At 58.8% G+C, this 12,193-nt stretch overlaps 2 protein-coding genes across 3 annotated transcripts; one reads left to right on the top strand and one right to left on the bottom strand.

The window, feature by feature from the left end:
* The first annotated feature begins 1,122 nt into the window (after window positions 1-1,122).
* On the top strand, window positions 1,123-8,414 carry CDK10 (cyclin dependent kinase 10). 2 transcript variants are annotated; one of them, XM_055412915.2, is made up of 13 exons: window positions 1,123-1,278; window positions 3,358-3,430; window positions 4,167-4,238; window positions 4,867-4,969; window positions 5,107-5,188; window positions 5,297-5,364; window positions 5,786-5,838; window positions 6,008-6,077; window positions 6,631-6,690; window positions 7,039-7,162; window positions 7,234-7,373; window positions 7,555-7,607; window positions 7,797-8,414. In XM_055412915.2, the coding sequence occupies exons 1-13, from the start codon at window positions 1,198-1,200 to the stop codon at window positions 7,901-7,903; spliced, it is 1,086 nt and encodes a 361-aa protein (XP_055268890.1). In that variant the 5' UTR covers window positions 1,123-1,197; the 3' UTR covers window positions 7,904-8,414. The 2 variants fall into 2 exon arrangements, with proteins under 2 accessions (XP_055268890.1, XP_055268891.1); XM_055412916.2 differs by lacking the exon at window positions 3,358-3,430 and having other exon boundaries at window positions 1,163-1,278.
* SPATA2L (spermatogenesis associated 2 like) lies at window positions 8,415-12,166 on the bottom strand. Its single transcript, XM_055412912.2, has 3 exons — window positions 12,037-12,166; window positions 11,525-11,828; window positions 8,415-9,780 (listed from the first exon to the last, which is right to left on the bottom strand). Exons 2-3 carry the CDS (start codon window positions 11,825-11,827, stop codon window positions 8,854-8,856), a joined length of 1,230 nt encoding a protein of 409 aa, XP_055268887.1. The 5' UTR covers window position 11,828; window positions 12,037-12,166; the 3' UTR covers window positions 8,415-8,853.
* Window positions 12,167-12,193: the final 27 nt, after the last annotated feature.

Below are 12,193 nucleotides of genomic sequence, written 5' to 3'. Positions count from 1 at the left end.
CCTTCCAAGGAGTAAGCGTCTTTTAATTTCCTGGCTGCAATCAGCATCTGCAGTGATTTTGGAGCCCCAAAAAATAAAGTCTGACACTGTTTCCACTGTTTTTCCATCTATTTCCCATGAAGTGATGGGACCAGATGCCATGATATGCATATGACACTACCCTTATGGCAGAAAGTGAAGAGGAACTCAAAAGCCTCTTGATGAAAGTGAAAGAGGAGAGTGAAAAGGTTGGCTTGAAGATCAACATTCAGAAAACAAAGATCATGGCATCTGGTCCCATCACTTCATGGGAAATAGATGGAAAAACAGTGGAAACAGTGTCAGACTTTATTAGCTATGTTTAGCTTATCAGAATTCAAAAACAACCAGAATGACGTGAATGTGGTAACTAGTTTAAATCATTTTGACTCATTATTTCTTTCATAATTATCAAATGTCCTTCACTTACAATAGTAGTATTTTAGCATTTACGGTGTAGTTCCTCCTGAGCAGGCCATGTACGTGACTTACCTTATTTATTGCTTCCAGTGAGAATGTACGGTGCCCTAGGGCAGACTCGGACACGGGCAAGCACGTAGTGGGTGCTCAACATGGATGTGTTAGGGGACCCATTGGTCCCAAAGTCCGTCCGTCGCAGCGGTCAGTTCTTTCCGCATCTCTCAGACGCGCCCTCTACTCTCAATCCCCCTGGCTCTGCCAAGCCTTTCCCTTCGTGGCTCCGGGTTGGCCCTCTAGTGCTCCAAGGGAGAGTTCTAAAGCACAGCTCCCACTGCCGGGAGGACACCACAGATTCCCGCCCCCTCAAGGCCCCCCACCCCGCACCCCCGGGACCCATTGCAACCCCAGACCTCCTTCTCATCCGGTGGCCATTACCCAGCACGCCAGCGCAGTCACGTGTACTGGAGCGGGTTGGCATATCCTTCTCCGGGGGATGTTCCCAACCCAGGGACCGAACCAGGGTCTCCTGCATGGCAGGCAGATTCTTTACGGTCTGAGCCACCGTACTTAAAACTAAGTAAAGCTAGGATCTTGGTAGTCTGAGCGCTTCGTAGAAACTGAGGTTCTCTGGGATCTTGGGGAGGTTTCCTTGGTAACTGTTGCTAAGGAGGGGACGCCCCGGAAGTAGGCCATGCGCCTGCGCAGAGGAACCCTCGTTTGCGCCTGCGCAGATGGGAAGCTCGAGGGGCTGATCTCGGAATGGGGGAGCCGGAGCCTGAGCAGATCCGTCTGAAGTGTGTCCGTAAGGAAGGCTTCTTCACGGTGCCTCCGGAGCACAGGGTACGAGGAGGGCCTGTTCTGGTCGCTCTGTCCTCGCTAGCGGCAGGGCGGGGCTGAAACGTACTAGGGCCCTCAGCGTCGCGCTAAAGCGCCACGTTTCCGGCAGCAGCGGGAATGGCAACCCCAGAGGTCCTCGGGGGTGGCGTCCGCGCCAGGGACTGGCCAGCTCTCAGGTCGCCGGCCTCCTCGTCAAGAGAGCGCTGCAGCGCGGGCGTTTCTTAGTTTTGCGTCCGGGACCGGCGCTTCGTGTCAGGGGAGAATAGTCGTGGGAAGTGTTGGAGGCGTGTCTCCTACCAGCCTGTGGGTGCACTGGGCGGGGCCCCGTCTGTGACCCGGCAGCTCCGCTTGTGCCTTGCTCAGTGCGGGGCCTCTCCGTGTGTCACTGTCACTTAGTCCTTTGGAGGACCCCTCGTAGAGGTGAGAAGGGTGAAGCTTAGCGGCTTCGAGTGGTTTTACTAAGGTAGACGGCTGGTGCAGGGACAGGTGTGATCCCTGGTGGCGGGTTGTTCTGACTACTTGCTGGTGCTGTGCGAGGCCGCGTCAGTGTCCAGTAAGAACGGTAACAGACTATGAGTGAGTGCAGGAGCCAGCCTTGAGCGGTCCCCCCGGCGTTGTTCACCGAAACGCAGCAGCTGCTCTCAGTTAAAGCATACCTAGACGAGGGCAGTGCAAAGTGCACCATAGTAAGTGCTGCAAGACCAAAGCGTCAGGGGATTTTGCAGAGAAAGAAATGTTTTCAGCTGGGGCTCAGGAAGCAGTTTTGAGAAGGGGCAGCATTTCTTCTGGGCGGGGAAGTGTGACTGCGTTTTGAATGCAGAGATGAGGAGGCAGGTGAGCTTGCTAGACCTAGGGAGCAGCAGGAGCAAAATCCCGCGAAATGCAGTGTGTACAGGAAGCACCAGGGGTTCTGCAGTTAGGTTGGGATGGGATGAGGGAAGACGTTCATTCGGAGCCAGGTGACCCTGACTTGGTTTCCCGAGATGGAGGGCAAGGTAAATAGAGGCAGAGAGAGAGTCAAGAGAGGGGCAGTTTAGAACCGGAAACTTGCCACATGTCGTCTGACCCACAGGGAAGTGCTACAGATGAAGGTGTGTTAGGGTACAGGCTCTCCTAGAACTTGGAGACCCCAAAATACAGTGCTTTAAGGACAGGACTTTTATTTCTGGTGCCCCTAACATCACACAGGTGTGCCAGGCACTCAGGTTGTCTCTTTTTGCTCTACCAAATCCTAGCCTGCCTCAGGAGGCAGAAAGGAGTGAAGGGCAACTGGCTTCCTTTGATCAGGAATTGGTGCTTGTCCCTCTGTACACATCGCACTGGCCAGAATTTAGTCACATGGTTACACCTAGCTGCAAGGGAGACTGGGAACTCGGGCCACCATCTGGGTTGCCATGATCCCCCGGCATTGTTTCATAACACAGAGGAAGAAGTAATGTTTGGATGGTGGAGACAGTTTCTGCCACTGTGTTTGGTAGATGCTTTGTGAAGGTCTTCAAGCTTTTTCATGTCCAGAGCTTTGTTTATTTATTTATGGTCACACTGCTCAGTCTGTGGGATTTCAGATCCCTGATTTGGGATCAGCCCTAATCCTCGGCATTGAAAGTACAGAGTTATAACCACCAGACCACCAGGGAATTGCCCAGAGCATAGTTCAGACCATTGCTGCTCAAGTGGACTTTCTGTGATGATGGAAATGTTCTGTCTTCTGAATTGTCCACTGTGGTCACCATGAACTGCATGGGGCCATCGAACACTTCACATGGCTCATGCAACTGAAGAAATGAACTTTTAGTTTCATTTTAGTCAATTTTAACCAAATGTGGCTGGTAGTTACTCTTTTTAGGCAGCACACATCTGGACCATGGGTTTGAAAGGGAGTGGTTGGACCGACTTTGATTTCACTTTCAAAGTGTCTGCCCAGTATCATCACCCCGTTTTCTCGCCTGCAAGCCCTGTGGTCACCCCTCTGTTTGGTGCCCAGGACAGGTGCTGGCTCTCTGGAACAGCTTACATGTCAGTATCCATCTCTGGTTCCCTTAGCTGCCAGATCCCCTCTCTGCCAGCACCTCTCTCTTTCAGCTGGGACGGTGCCGGAGCGTGAAGGAGTTTGAGAAGCTGAATCGCATTGGGGAAGGCACTTACGGCATTGTATGTGAGTGGTTACAGCAGCAGGCCTGGGACCCAGGGACTGTCCTGGCAGCAGCTGTGTCAGGGATGGAAGAAGAGTGCAGGTGACCTTTAATCCTTGGTATAATTGCTGTCGATTTCATACCACGACTGAGTGAATGGAAGCATCTTTGTGAAGGTCTTCAAGCTTTTTCATGTCCAGAGCTTTATTTATTTATTTATGGTCACGCTGCTCAGCCTGTGGGATTTCAGATCCCTGATCTGGGATCACCCCTCACCCTCGGCACTGAGGTTGTTCATGTGTCCCTGTGAGTGGAGGGTGCTATCACACCATCAAGTGTAGTACCGTGGCCAGTGGCCAGGGGTGCAGCCACAGCCACTGGGGTGTCGGTGAGCATCACCCTGCCGCGGGTGTGGAAGCTGCACAGATCCCCACAGTGCTCTGGTGATCAGCTTCAAAAAGATAAGGCTGCTTTTTTCACGATAAGGACATTATTTGCTGTTAGAATACAGAAACCACAGAACACAAAGCAGTGGTCTGCACTCTGGCTCTAAGAAGGAAACGTTCAGGGAGACTCTTCTAGCCGGGGGCCCACTATCTGCTCAAACCAGAGGACTCCCCAGGGAGCACCTGTTTCCCAGCATTGGAGTATTGCTTGCACAGGGTACCAGCAGTCAAGGAAGAAGAGCAAGGGTGCCCCCACGTGGCAGGAGGGCAGGGGGTGGGCCTGGATCCTACTGTGGAGGCGCTTCCCTTCCAGATCGGGCCCGGGATACCCACACGGATGAGATTGTCGCCCTGAAGAAAGTGCGGATGGACAAGGAGAAGGATGGTGAGCTGGGAGGGGCCGCTGCACCACTTGCACTCAAGTGGGAGGGGATAGAAAGATGTAAGTTGCCGGAGCTCCCTGAGTGGCGCCTGCATGATGGTCACAGGAGGCTGGTCTCTAGGGGGCTGCAGTCTGGCCATGCCTGTCTCCCCTGGACTTCTCCAGCTCGTCACCCCTCCTCCACACCCTAGCCTCAGTTCCCCTGAGCCGTGTGCAGTTCATCTCCTTCAGCTGTCCTCTCCTTCCTGCTGGCTGACTCTGCTTCCTCTTCTGTCTCAGCTCAGCGTCACCCTTCCCAGGGCTTTCCCACTGAAGACTGGGCAGGTAGCCCCTGTGTGCTGCTGACCGCCCCTTGGCCCCCTGTGCAGGCAGGGCTGTGCTATGCTCACTGGGGGCTGGCTGCCATACACAGTGGTCAGTACAGAGAGCTGCTTGTATTTGATGGAGGAGAGGGTTAAAGGTGCTGGTTTGGATGGCCTTGTCTCTCCTTAAAGTAGCAGGCAGAGTTCTGCCGGGTAGGGCTGGGAGTCACTGAGGCAGCTGGCTGTCAGGGGTCCCTGTCTGCATGGGTGGGGTCACTGAGCCTGGGCCAGCTGCAGAGGTGGGGTCACCAAGGCCAGGCTGGTTGCAGGGGTCCCCATCAGCAGTCTTCGAGAGATCACACTGCTGCTTCGCCTCCGCCATCCCAACATTGTGGAGCTGAAGGAGGTGGTTGTGGGGAATCACCTGGAGAGGTGAGCGGTCTGCTTGCTGCCCCCACATTAGGCCCTGCCCAGCCCCCTCCCTGCTTCCCTTCCTGCTGCCCAGGAGGGTCCCTTGGCTCACCTGGGAGGAGGTGGGAGGTGGCATGCGTTTCTCCCTCTTACTTTAGCATCTTCCTGGTGATGGGTTACTGTGAGCAAGACCTGGCCAGCCTTCTGGAGAACATGCCCACACCCTTCTCTGAGGCCCAGGTTGGAGGCAGGGGCTGGGGTGGCCGGGGGTGGGGAGCTCTGGTGGGGGGCTTCCCAAGCCCTTGTTAGGCACATTGTGCCAAAAGCAGGCCTCCTGGCCCTCTGCAGGTCAAGTGCATCGTGCTGCAGGTGCTCCGGGGCCTCCAGTACCTGCACCGGAACTTCATCATCCACAGGTGGGCGGGGCTTGTGGGTTGGGGGCGGGGTGACCGCCAGACTGACCAACATGCAGGGGAGTGGAGCAGCCTCAAGGCAGTGGAGCTCCTCTAACTGGTCCCAGGGGAGGGCGGGACAGCATAGTACCTGTTTTCCCCTCTGCCAGGAAGATGGCCGGGGAGGGTCCTGGACTCCCTGTGCAGGGTGGCTCGTGCGGCCCTGGGGGTGACCAGGGGCAGGACTCCACCTCTCCGGAAGTCACTGAGAGCTCTCTCATGTTTCCAGCTACCGAATGGCCTTGCATTACCTGTGCTCCTCCTTCTAAAAAGTGCAAACAGGATGAGATGTGTGGGGAAGCGTTCTGAGTGTTGCTGCAGCGGTGACAACCTTGTTCCTGTATGCGAGCTTCTGGGAACCACTGGTGTTCTCTTTCTGTCATAGGGATCTGAAGGTCTCTAACTTGCTCATGACGGATAAGGGCTGCGTGAAGACAGGTGGGTGCAGGTGCTGCCTCTATGATGGGGTCCGTGAGCGCCCCTGCACTGGGGTGGCAGGTTGGTCTCCAGAAGCTCCTTGCACACTTCACACCGGCTCGAGGTGACAGTGGTCAGCCTTTCCTGGGTGACACTCTCTCTCCCTCCCGTCCCTCTGCCTCCATCTCAGCGGATTTTGGTCTGGCCCGGGCCTATGGCATCCCAGTGAAGCCAATGACTCCCAAGGTGGTCACACTCTGGTAAGTCTCTGGAGACCAGAGGAAGTTTGGGTGGGTGTGGGTGGGTCATGCTGAACTGTCCAGAGAATCTTGGAGGTCTTTCAGCTGCCAAGAAAGAGCAGTGCAGTCACGGGGAGGGACCTGCCCATCCAGATGGGGTGCTGTTCTGTCCTGAGGCAGCCCCGCCCCCAGCTGGCTCTGAGCTGCTCATAGGGGAGGTGGCTTCACCACTGGAGCGTGGGAACAGTGCAGGTGTCTGCAGTTACTTCTCACTTGACATTTCAAAGCAAAACAGGGTGTGGTTTAGGGCAGGCTGCGTTCTGCTGTGTTTCACTCACCCTGACCTGTGTAGAAGGGCCAGCCAGCAAAGGACACTGCAGTACTCAGGGACCATCCAGTGATAGCAGCATGTTTGTCGAGTTTTCGTGGAAGGGACAGCCTTAGCTGAGGTTCATGCTCCCTCATCCCAGGCCATCTTGGCTCTCAGGGCAGGATGGTGGCCGGTGGGTGCCCTGTGGAGGCCAGGCTGGAGGAGAGGAACTGCCAGATGCAAAGCAGGGGCTTCTGTTCGCAGGTACCGAGCCCCTGAACTGCTGCTGGGAACCACCACGCAGACCACCAGCATCGACATGTGGTGAGAGGTGGACGCTGCTCCCAGGCCTCTCAGATGGTGGGGTGGTCTTGTGGGACCTGGGAGGGGGGTGGCGGGAAGCTGTGGGGCTGCGGTCTCACTAGCTCCCAGGGAAGATGGGCCTATGCCTGGGGTCCTGAGAAGCAGAGGAAGACAGCCCCATCACTGAGGACCTACCCTTGTGGCCATAAGAGGCCTGCTGAGGCCAGGTCACGTGGCTCAGCTGGAGACCCCACTGGTCATCCCATCATGACCTCCTCCCAGCTTTGCCCCCAGCCTCCGCCCCAGCAGCTGGGGGACTGGTCCAGGTGGAGCCAAGGAGCTGAGAGGAGACTCTGCATTCCTCCGCAGGGCAGTGGGCTGCATCCTGGCTGAGCTGCTGGCCCATAAGCCCCTTCTCCCTGGCACTTCTGAGATCCACCAGGTGGACCTGATCGTGCAGCTGCTGGGAACCCCCAGTGAGAACATCTGGCCGGTGAGTGCCAGCCCCGCCCTCCTCCCTCCTGCCCCTGCTGGCCACCAGCCTTTACTGGCCCCTCCCTACAGGGCTTCTCTCAGCTGCCGCTGGCCAGCCAGTACAGCCTGCGGAAGCAGCCCTACAACAACCTGAAGCATAAGTTCCCGTGGCTCTCGGAGGCTGGCTTGCGCCTGATGAACCTCCTCTTCATGTACGACCCTAAGAAAAGGTGCTCAGAGGGCCCCACACATGCATGAGTCAGGCCGGCCTTTGTGGGGTTCTGTCGGTTTACCCAACTTTCTGTTGTGTGGAAGGGAACCGGGGGTTGGGGGGGGGCTCTGCGGGACAGCTGTGCAGGAGATGAGCCTGGCTTGGCCTGGGCCCTGTGAACAGCGAGGTCTCTTCTCCAGGGCGACGGCCGGTGACTGCCTGGAGAGCTCCTACTTCAAGGAGAAGCCCCTGCGTGAGTCTTCCCTGCTGGCACCCGGCTGGGGGCCCTTATGTAGGGTGGGGGTTAAGGCAGATGGGCAGTGGGGCCCAGGCGGGTAGGGGCTGTTTTGGGCCACGTAGGGAGGCTCAGGAGGGGAGCAGAGGGTGGTGTGGGGCCCCTCCCTCACTCAGGGCTGATGTAGTCCGTTCCCCCCACCCCCAGCCTGTGAGCCAGAGCTCATGCCCACCTTCCCCCACCACCGTAACAAGCGTGCCACCCCAGCCACGTCCTTGGGCACTGAGAGCCAGAACCGGCGCTGCAGACCCTGATGGGTGGAGGCACTCCAGCTGAGCATGCCGCCTCCTGTGCCCCTGCCCACCTCTGCCCCGGGACAGCAGAGTGTGGACCTTGGGGGTGATGCCAGTGGTACACTCTGAGGGCCCAGCCACCCAGAGGCTGGCCCACTGGGCTGTGATGCCACATCATGGCTGGGCTGGGTCCCACCTGTGGCCAGGCCTCAGACCCTTGGTTCCCAGGAGGAAATCTGGCTGAGCCCGTCTCAGCGGGTGTTGCTGGCTTGGGACAAGCAGACCTCAGACCTCGTATGGTCACTTTTGTCCCTAGTTGATCCCCAGGATCTGCCTGGAATGGAGAGGCCAAGGTGACCCCCCTGGTGGGGCTGGCAGACTGAGAGGGGAGGAGGGATGGAGACGTGGACTGAGTCTGAGCTGCTCTGAGACCCCTAGAGTGAGAACCTTGGGCTGTGCCCCGTGCCCACTCCCCCCGAGGCCCATGGGGAATGGGAGTGGTCCGAGAGATAAATGCTTTCCTCAGACGCAATTGGTGCCAGTGTTCTTTAATGTACTTGGAGGTTGTGATTTATGTGGCATGACAGGTGTGGGGGAGGGGGGCAGACGGCCTGGGGTGGGGGCACCATTGAGCAGAGGCCACACAGAAGACTGGCACCTGCCCCAGGAATCCTGGTGGGCAGAGCACCCCCAGCCCAGTGAGCTGGGGATGGCTGCTGGCATCTGTGCGCCGTTACCCCTGGATCTGGGGTGGGCAGCCTTTGAGGTCTCCCACCCTGCCTTCCAGAGTGGGGGGTGGGACCAGCGGGGAGCTGTCCATGGAGGGCGAGTCCCCACCTCACCTGGTAGGGCAGAGACTCCACATGGCAGGAGGAGCAGGGTGGCCAGTGGGTGGGGCCTGAGGCGGGACAAGCCCCAGAAAAGCACCACGGAGTTTCTCCAGAGAGCCCTTGACCTGCGTCCAGGTGGGTCTAGGGCCCAGCCGTGGGGCTGTCGTAGAGCAGGGCGTCCACCTGGGCTCGCTGCAGCCACAGACGCCGCTGGCTGTTCCCACGCAGGGTGCGCAGGCTGTGGCCAGGGTGGCAGCTGGGAAGGGCGGCACAGTGGGCGGCGTGCAGCTGGCGACACGTGTCGCAGCAGAGGGCAGGCAGGGCTCCCGGGGCCAGGCAAGTATGCATCTGGTAGCCAGGGGGCTCAGGGATGGGTGGGGGGCTGGCCTGCTCAGGGCTCCTAGGGGCATGGGGAGGGGCCAGTTCCCCAGGCCGACTAAGCAGCTCTCTACGCAGTGAGAGGAAGGAGAAGGCTTCGGGCTGGGGCTCCTCCTCTTCAGAGGCTCCAGAGGTGGGGCTGCTGGCCTCAGCTGGCTCCCATGGCCCGCCCCCCGCCCCCCACAGTCTGGCGCTCTGCTCCCAGAATCGAGGCCGGCAGGCCAGTTCTGAGGCGGGTGAGTCGGGGCCGGGCGAGGGCCCCCCGTACAGGCTGGCCTCATCTGAGCCCTCATCCTCCTGCACGTCCCTGTACAGGTCCAGCCGGGCCTGGCACCCGGTTGGGGAGCCACTGTGGGGCAGGGGTGGTGGTTCTTCCTCACGGGCCAGTCGCTGCTGCAGCCAGGCCACGCAGGAGGCCACGTCCACGCTGGCCCGCCGCGCCTGCAGCAGCTCCTCAGCTGGCAGCACGCTGGTGCCCAGCTGCGCCAGCACCTCACCCAGGATCTCGCATTCCAGCCGCAGGGCGAAGCAGCCCAGGGCCACCTGCACCAGCTGGCGGGCAGGGGGCAGGGCAGCCACCATGAGGCGGTGGGCGTCCCTGCGCACGTAGCCCATCTTCTGGAAGCTCTGGATGAGGAGGTCCTCTGAGAGTGCGCCCTTTAGCACGTGCACGTAGCCCCCGGAGAACGTCTGCAAGGGAGGGGGCCAGTTGGCGGCAGACCCGATGAGCTCAGTTCCGGGTGATGCAGCCCTGGACACAGCCTCTACCCAGGCTGGGGGGGTGAGCGAGGTTTTTGTCTAGGCCAGCTCCCCTAGGGCAGGCATGGGTACCCCCAGGCCCTGCCTACTTCATAGGAGATGCCTCCATCTCATGTCCTCTACTCCCTGCACGAGGTTTAGTCCCTGGTTGAGAAACTTGTATGCCACAAGCCGTGCAGCCAAAAAAAAAAAAAACAGATGTTCGGGTCACCCCTGAGGTTCTAATATTATTGGCTGAGGCAGCGCTAGGCGTCACAATTTTTTTTTAAAGTCTGATACATTTCACCTGCATTATAGAACAAACTAAAGAGCCCCTATGCTGAGAAATCTCACGGCCCTGAGTCCCTTCCACCTCCTGTCACCTGTAGAGGTTTGCTCCTCTAGTTAGTTTCCTGTGTACCTGCTAAGTGTCTGGTTATGCAAACACACAAAAAATAGAGGTGTTTTTCTGCTTCTCTGAGCAGGTAGCCACCTAAACACTTTATTCTGAGCTCTACTTTTTCAGTTTCTGAGAGCTTTCTCCATTAGGACAGAGGGCTGTGTAGCTTTCCACCAGATGGATGGAATATGTAGTTTTTGGAGGCTCCAGACTGCAGAGGATCTAAAAATTTCCTAGGATGGTGATCTTGTGTCTCCCATGTGTCTGCAAGTCTATGACTCTGGGACTCCGTGAGTGCTCTGCTTAGAGCCACACATGGGGGAGCTACTGTGTGTAAGATTATACCCAGGGCTGTGCCTTCACCCCTCAACAATGGACCTTATGCTGGACTATTCTTGTGTCTGCTTCCCAGAGGAAGAAATGGATTCTTGCCCCAAGCCACAGCCAAAAGAAAGCAGCAGCAGATCCCATACAGGTTTGCTCAACAGTGAAGCCAGTTAACGTCTCAAGACCTGGCCTGCCCATCCTGCTCCTGGCCCCTGTGGGGCTGGATTTTGCCCTCTGGTTTGACTGGATGAACGAAAGCCCTAGCAGATGTCCCGTGGAGCGGTGGGCTCCAGAGCTCACTGTCCCTGAGAGAGGCTGCTGTTGCCATGACAACCAGCGGAGGCAGCCGCCCACGTGCCCAGTGACGTCATTATCTTCCCACTCTTCCGAATTAGCTCGGGAGCACAAAGCAGCCTGACCCCTCCTGCCTGCCGGCAGCTCACCTGGAGGGGCCAGGCCGGCCCTGGGCACAGCCTCTACCCAGGCTGGGGGGTGAGCTAGGTTCTTGTCTAGGCCAGCTCCCCTAGGGCATGCAGGGGTACCCCCAGCCCCTGCCTACTTCATAGGAGATACATCCACCCCATGCCCTCCTCTACAAACAGGATCAGCTCACATCCTGCAGGGATTAGGGTGATCATGGAATGCCGAGTCCTTCCCATGCATCTGCCCTAGGATTTCTATGGTAATAGGCCACAAAGCCGCTCTTAGGGCAGCGATACAAGCTTTAAGAGGCAGGATCCCCTGAGAAGGCAGGTACCCAGACAGGTGTTCTCAGCCCTAGGAGTACCAACGGAAACCTCGGCCAAGAGATGCTCCAGCACGCTCAGGACACTGGCACGCTGAGCACTCTGAAACCCATCTGGCTCTGTGGACACCTGCAGTCCCTCATCCCAACGGTAGCCCCCGTCTGGGCGGTGCCCAGCACCCAGCAGCCGGGGCAAGGAAACTCCACGCGGCCCGGCGCCCTACCTTGATGGTGGTGAACTCCTTTCTCCACGGCAGCAGGTACAGGTGCACGGCGGCCAACTCCAGCAGCTCGAAGGCACGGGCCAGGCCGCGCAGCGCGGGGGCCAGGTCGGCGCGCCCCCACAGGCCGTCGGTGAGCAGTGCCAGCGCGTCATCCTGCAGCGCCCCGTGCAGGTCGAAATCTTCCACGAGGATGTGCCAGAGCACAGCCCGCAGCGATGGATCCCCGCACACGCCCGCGCGGCCGCGCCGCAGTTCCCGCTCCAGGCACAGGCGGTAGTCCTCGGACAGTGAGCTACTGCCCATGCTGGCGGGCAGGAGTAGGGTTTCAGCACCCAGAGGCCCCTCCCTGCGCGCTCCGCGCCTCCGGAGTCCCCGCCTGCGTCCACAGTGCCCCCACACCTCCAGCTGAGCGCCCCTGGTGTCCACAGCACCCTGTTCCCTGGAGATTCGTGCCAGCTGAGTCTCCCTTCCCAAGCAGAAATCCGCTTTTGCCCAGCAGCCCACCGCCCTACCTATCTGCCCCCAGCGGTGCCGAGCGCCTGCCGCTCGGTTCGGGCTTCTTAGCAGGCAGCAGCGCGCTTCCGCAGGGGACGGCTCCGCCCCTCGGCTTTGGCCCTGACGTTCTGGGCGGGGTCTCCTCGGGGCGGGGCCTGGTCGGGGCCGGGGAGC

Source organism: Moschus berezovskii, chromosome 22 (assembly GCF_049115385.1).
Source record: "Moschus berezovskii isolate FMDL1 chromosome 22, NW_MosBer_1.0, whole genome shotgun sequence".
NCBI classification, from domain to species: Eukaryota; Metazoa; Chordata; class Mammalia; order Artiodactyla; family Moschidae; genus Moschus; species Moschus berezovskii.
Note: the sequence above shows the minus strand (reverse complement) of the source record. Positions and strands in the feature narration are given on the sequence as shown.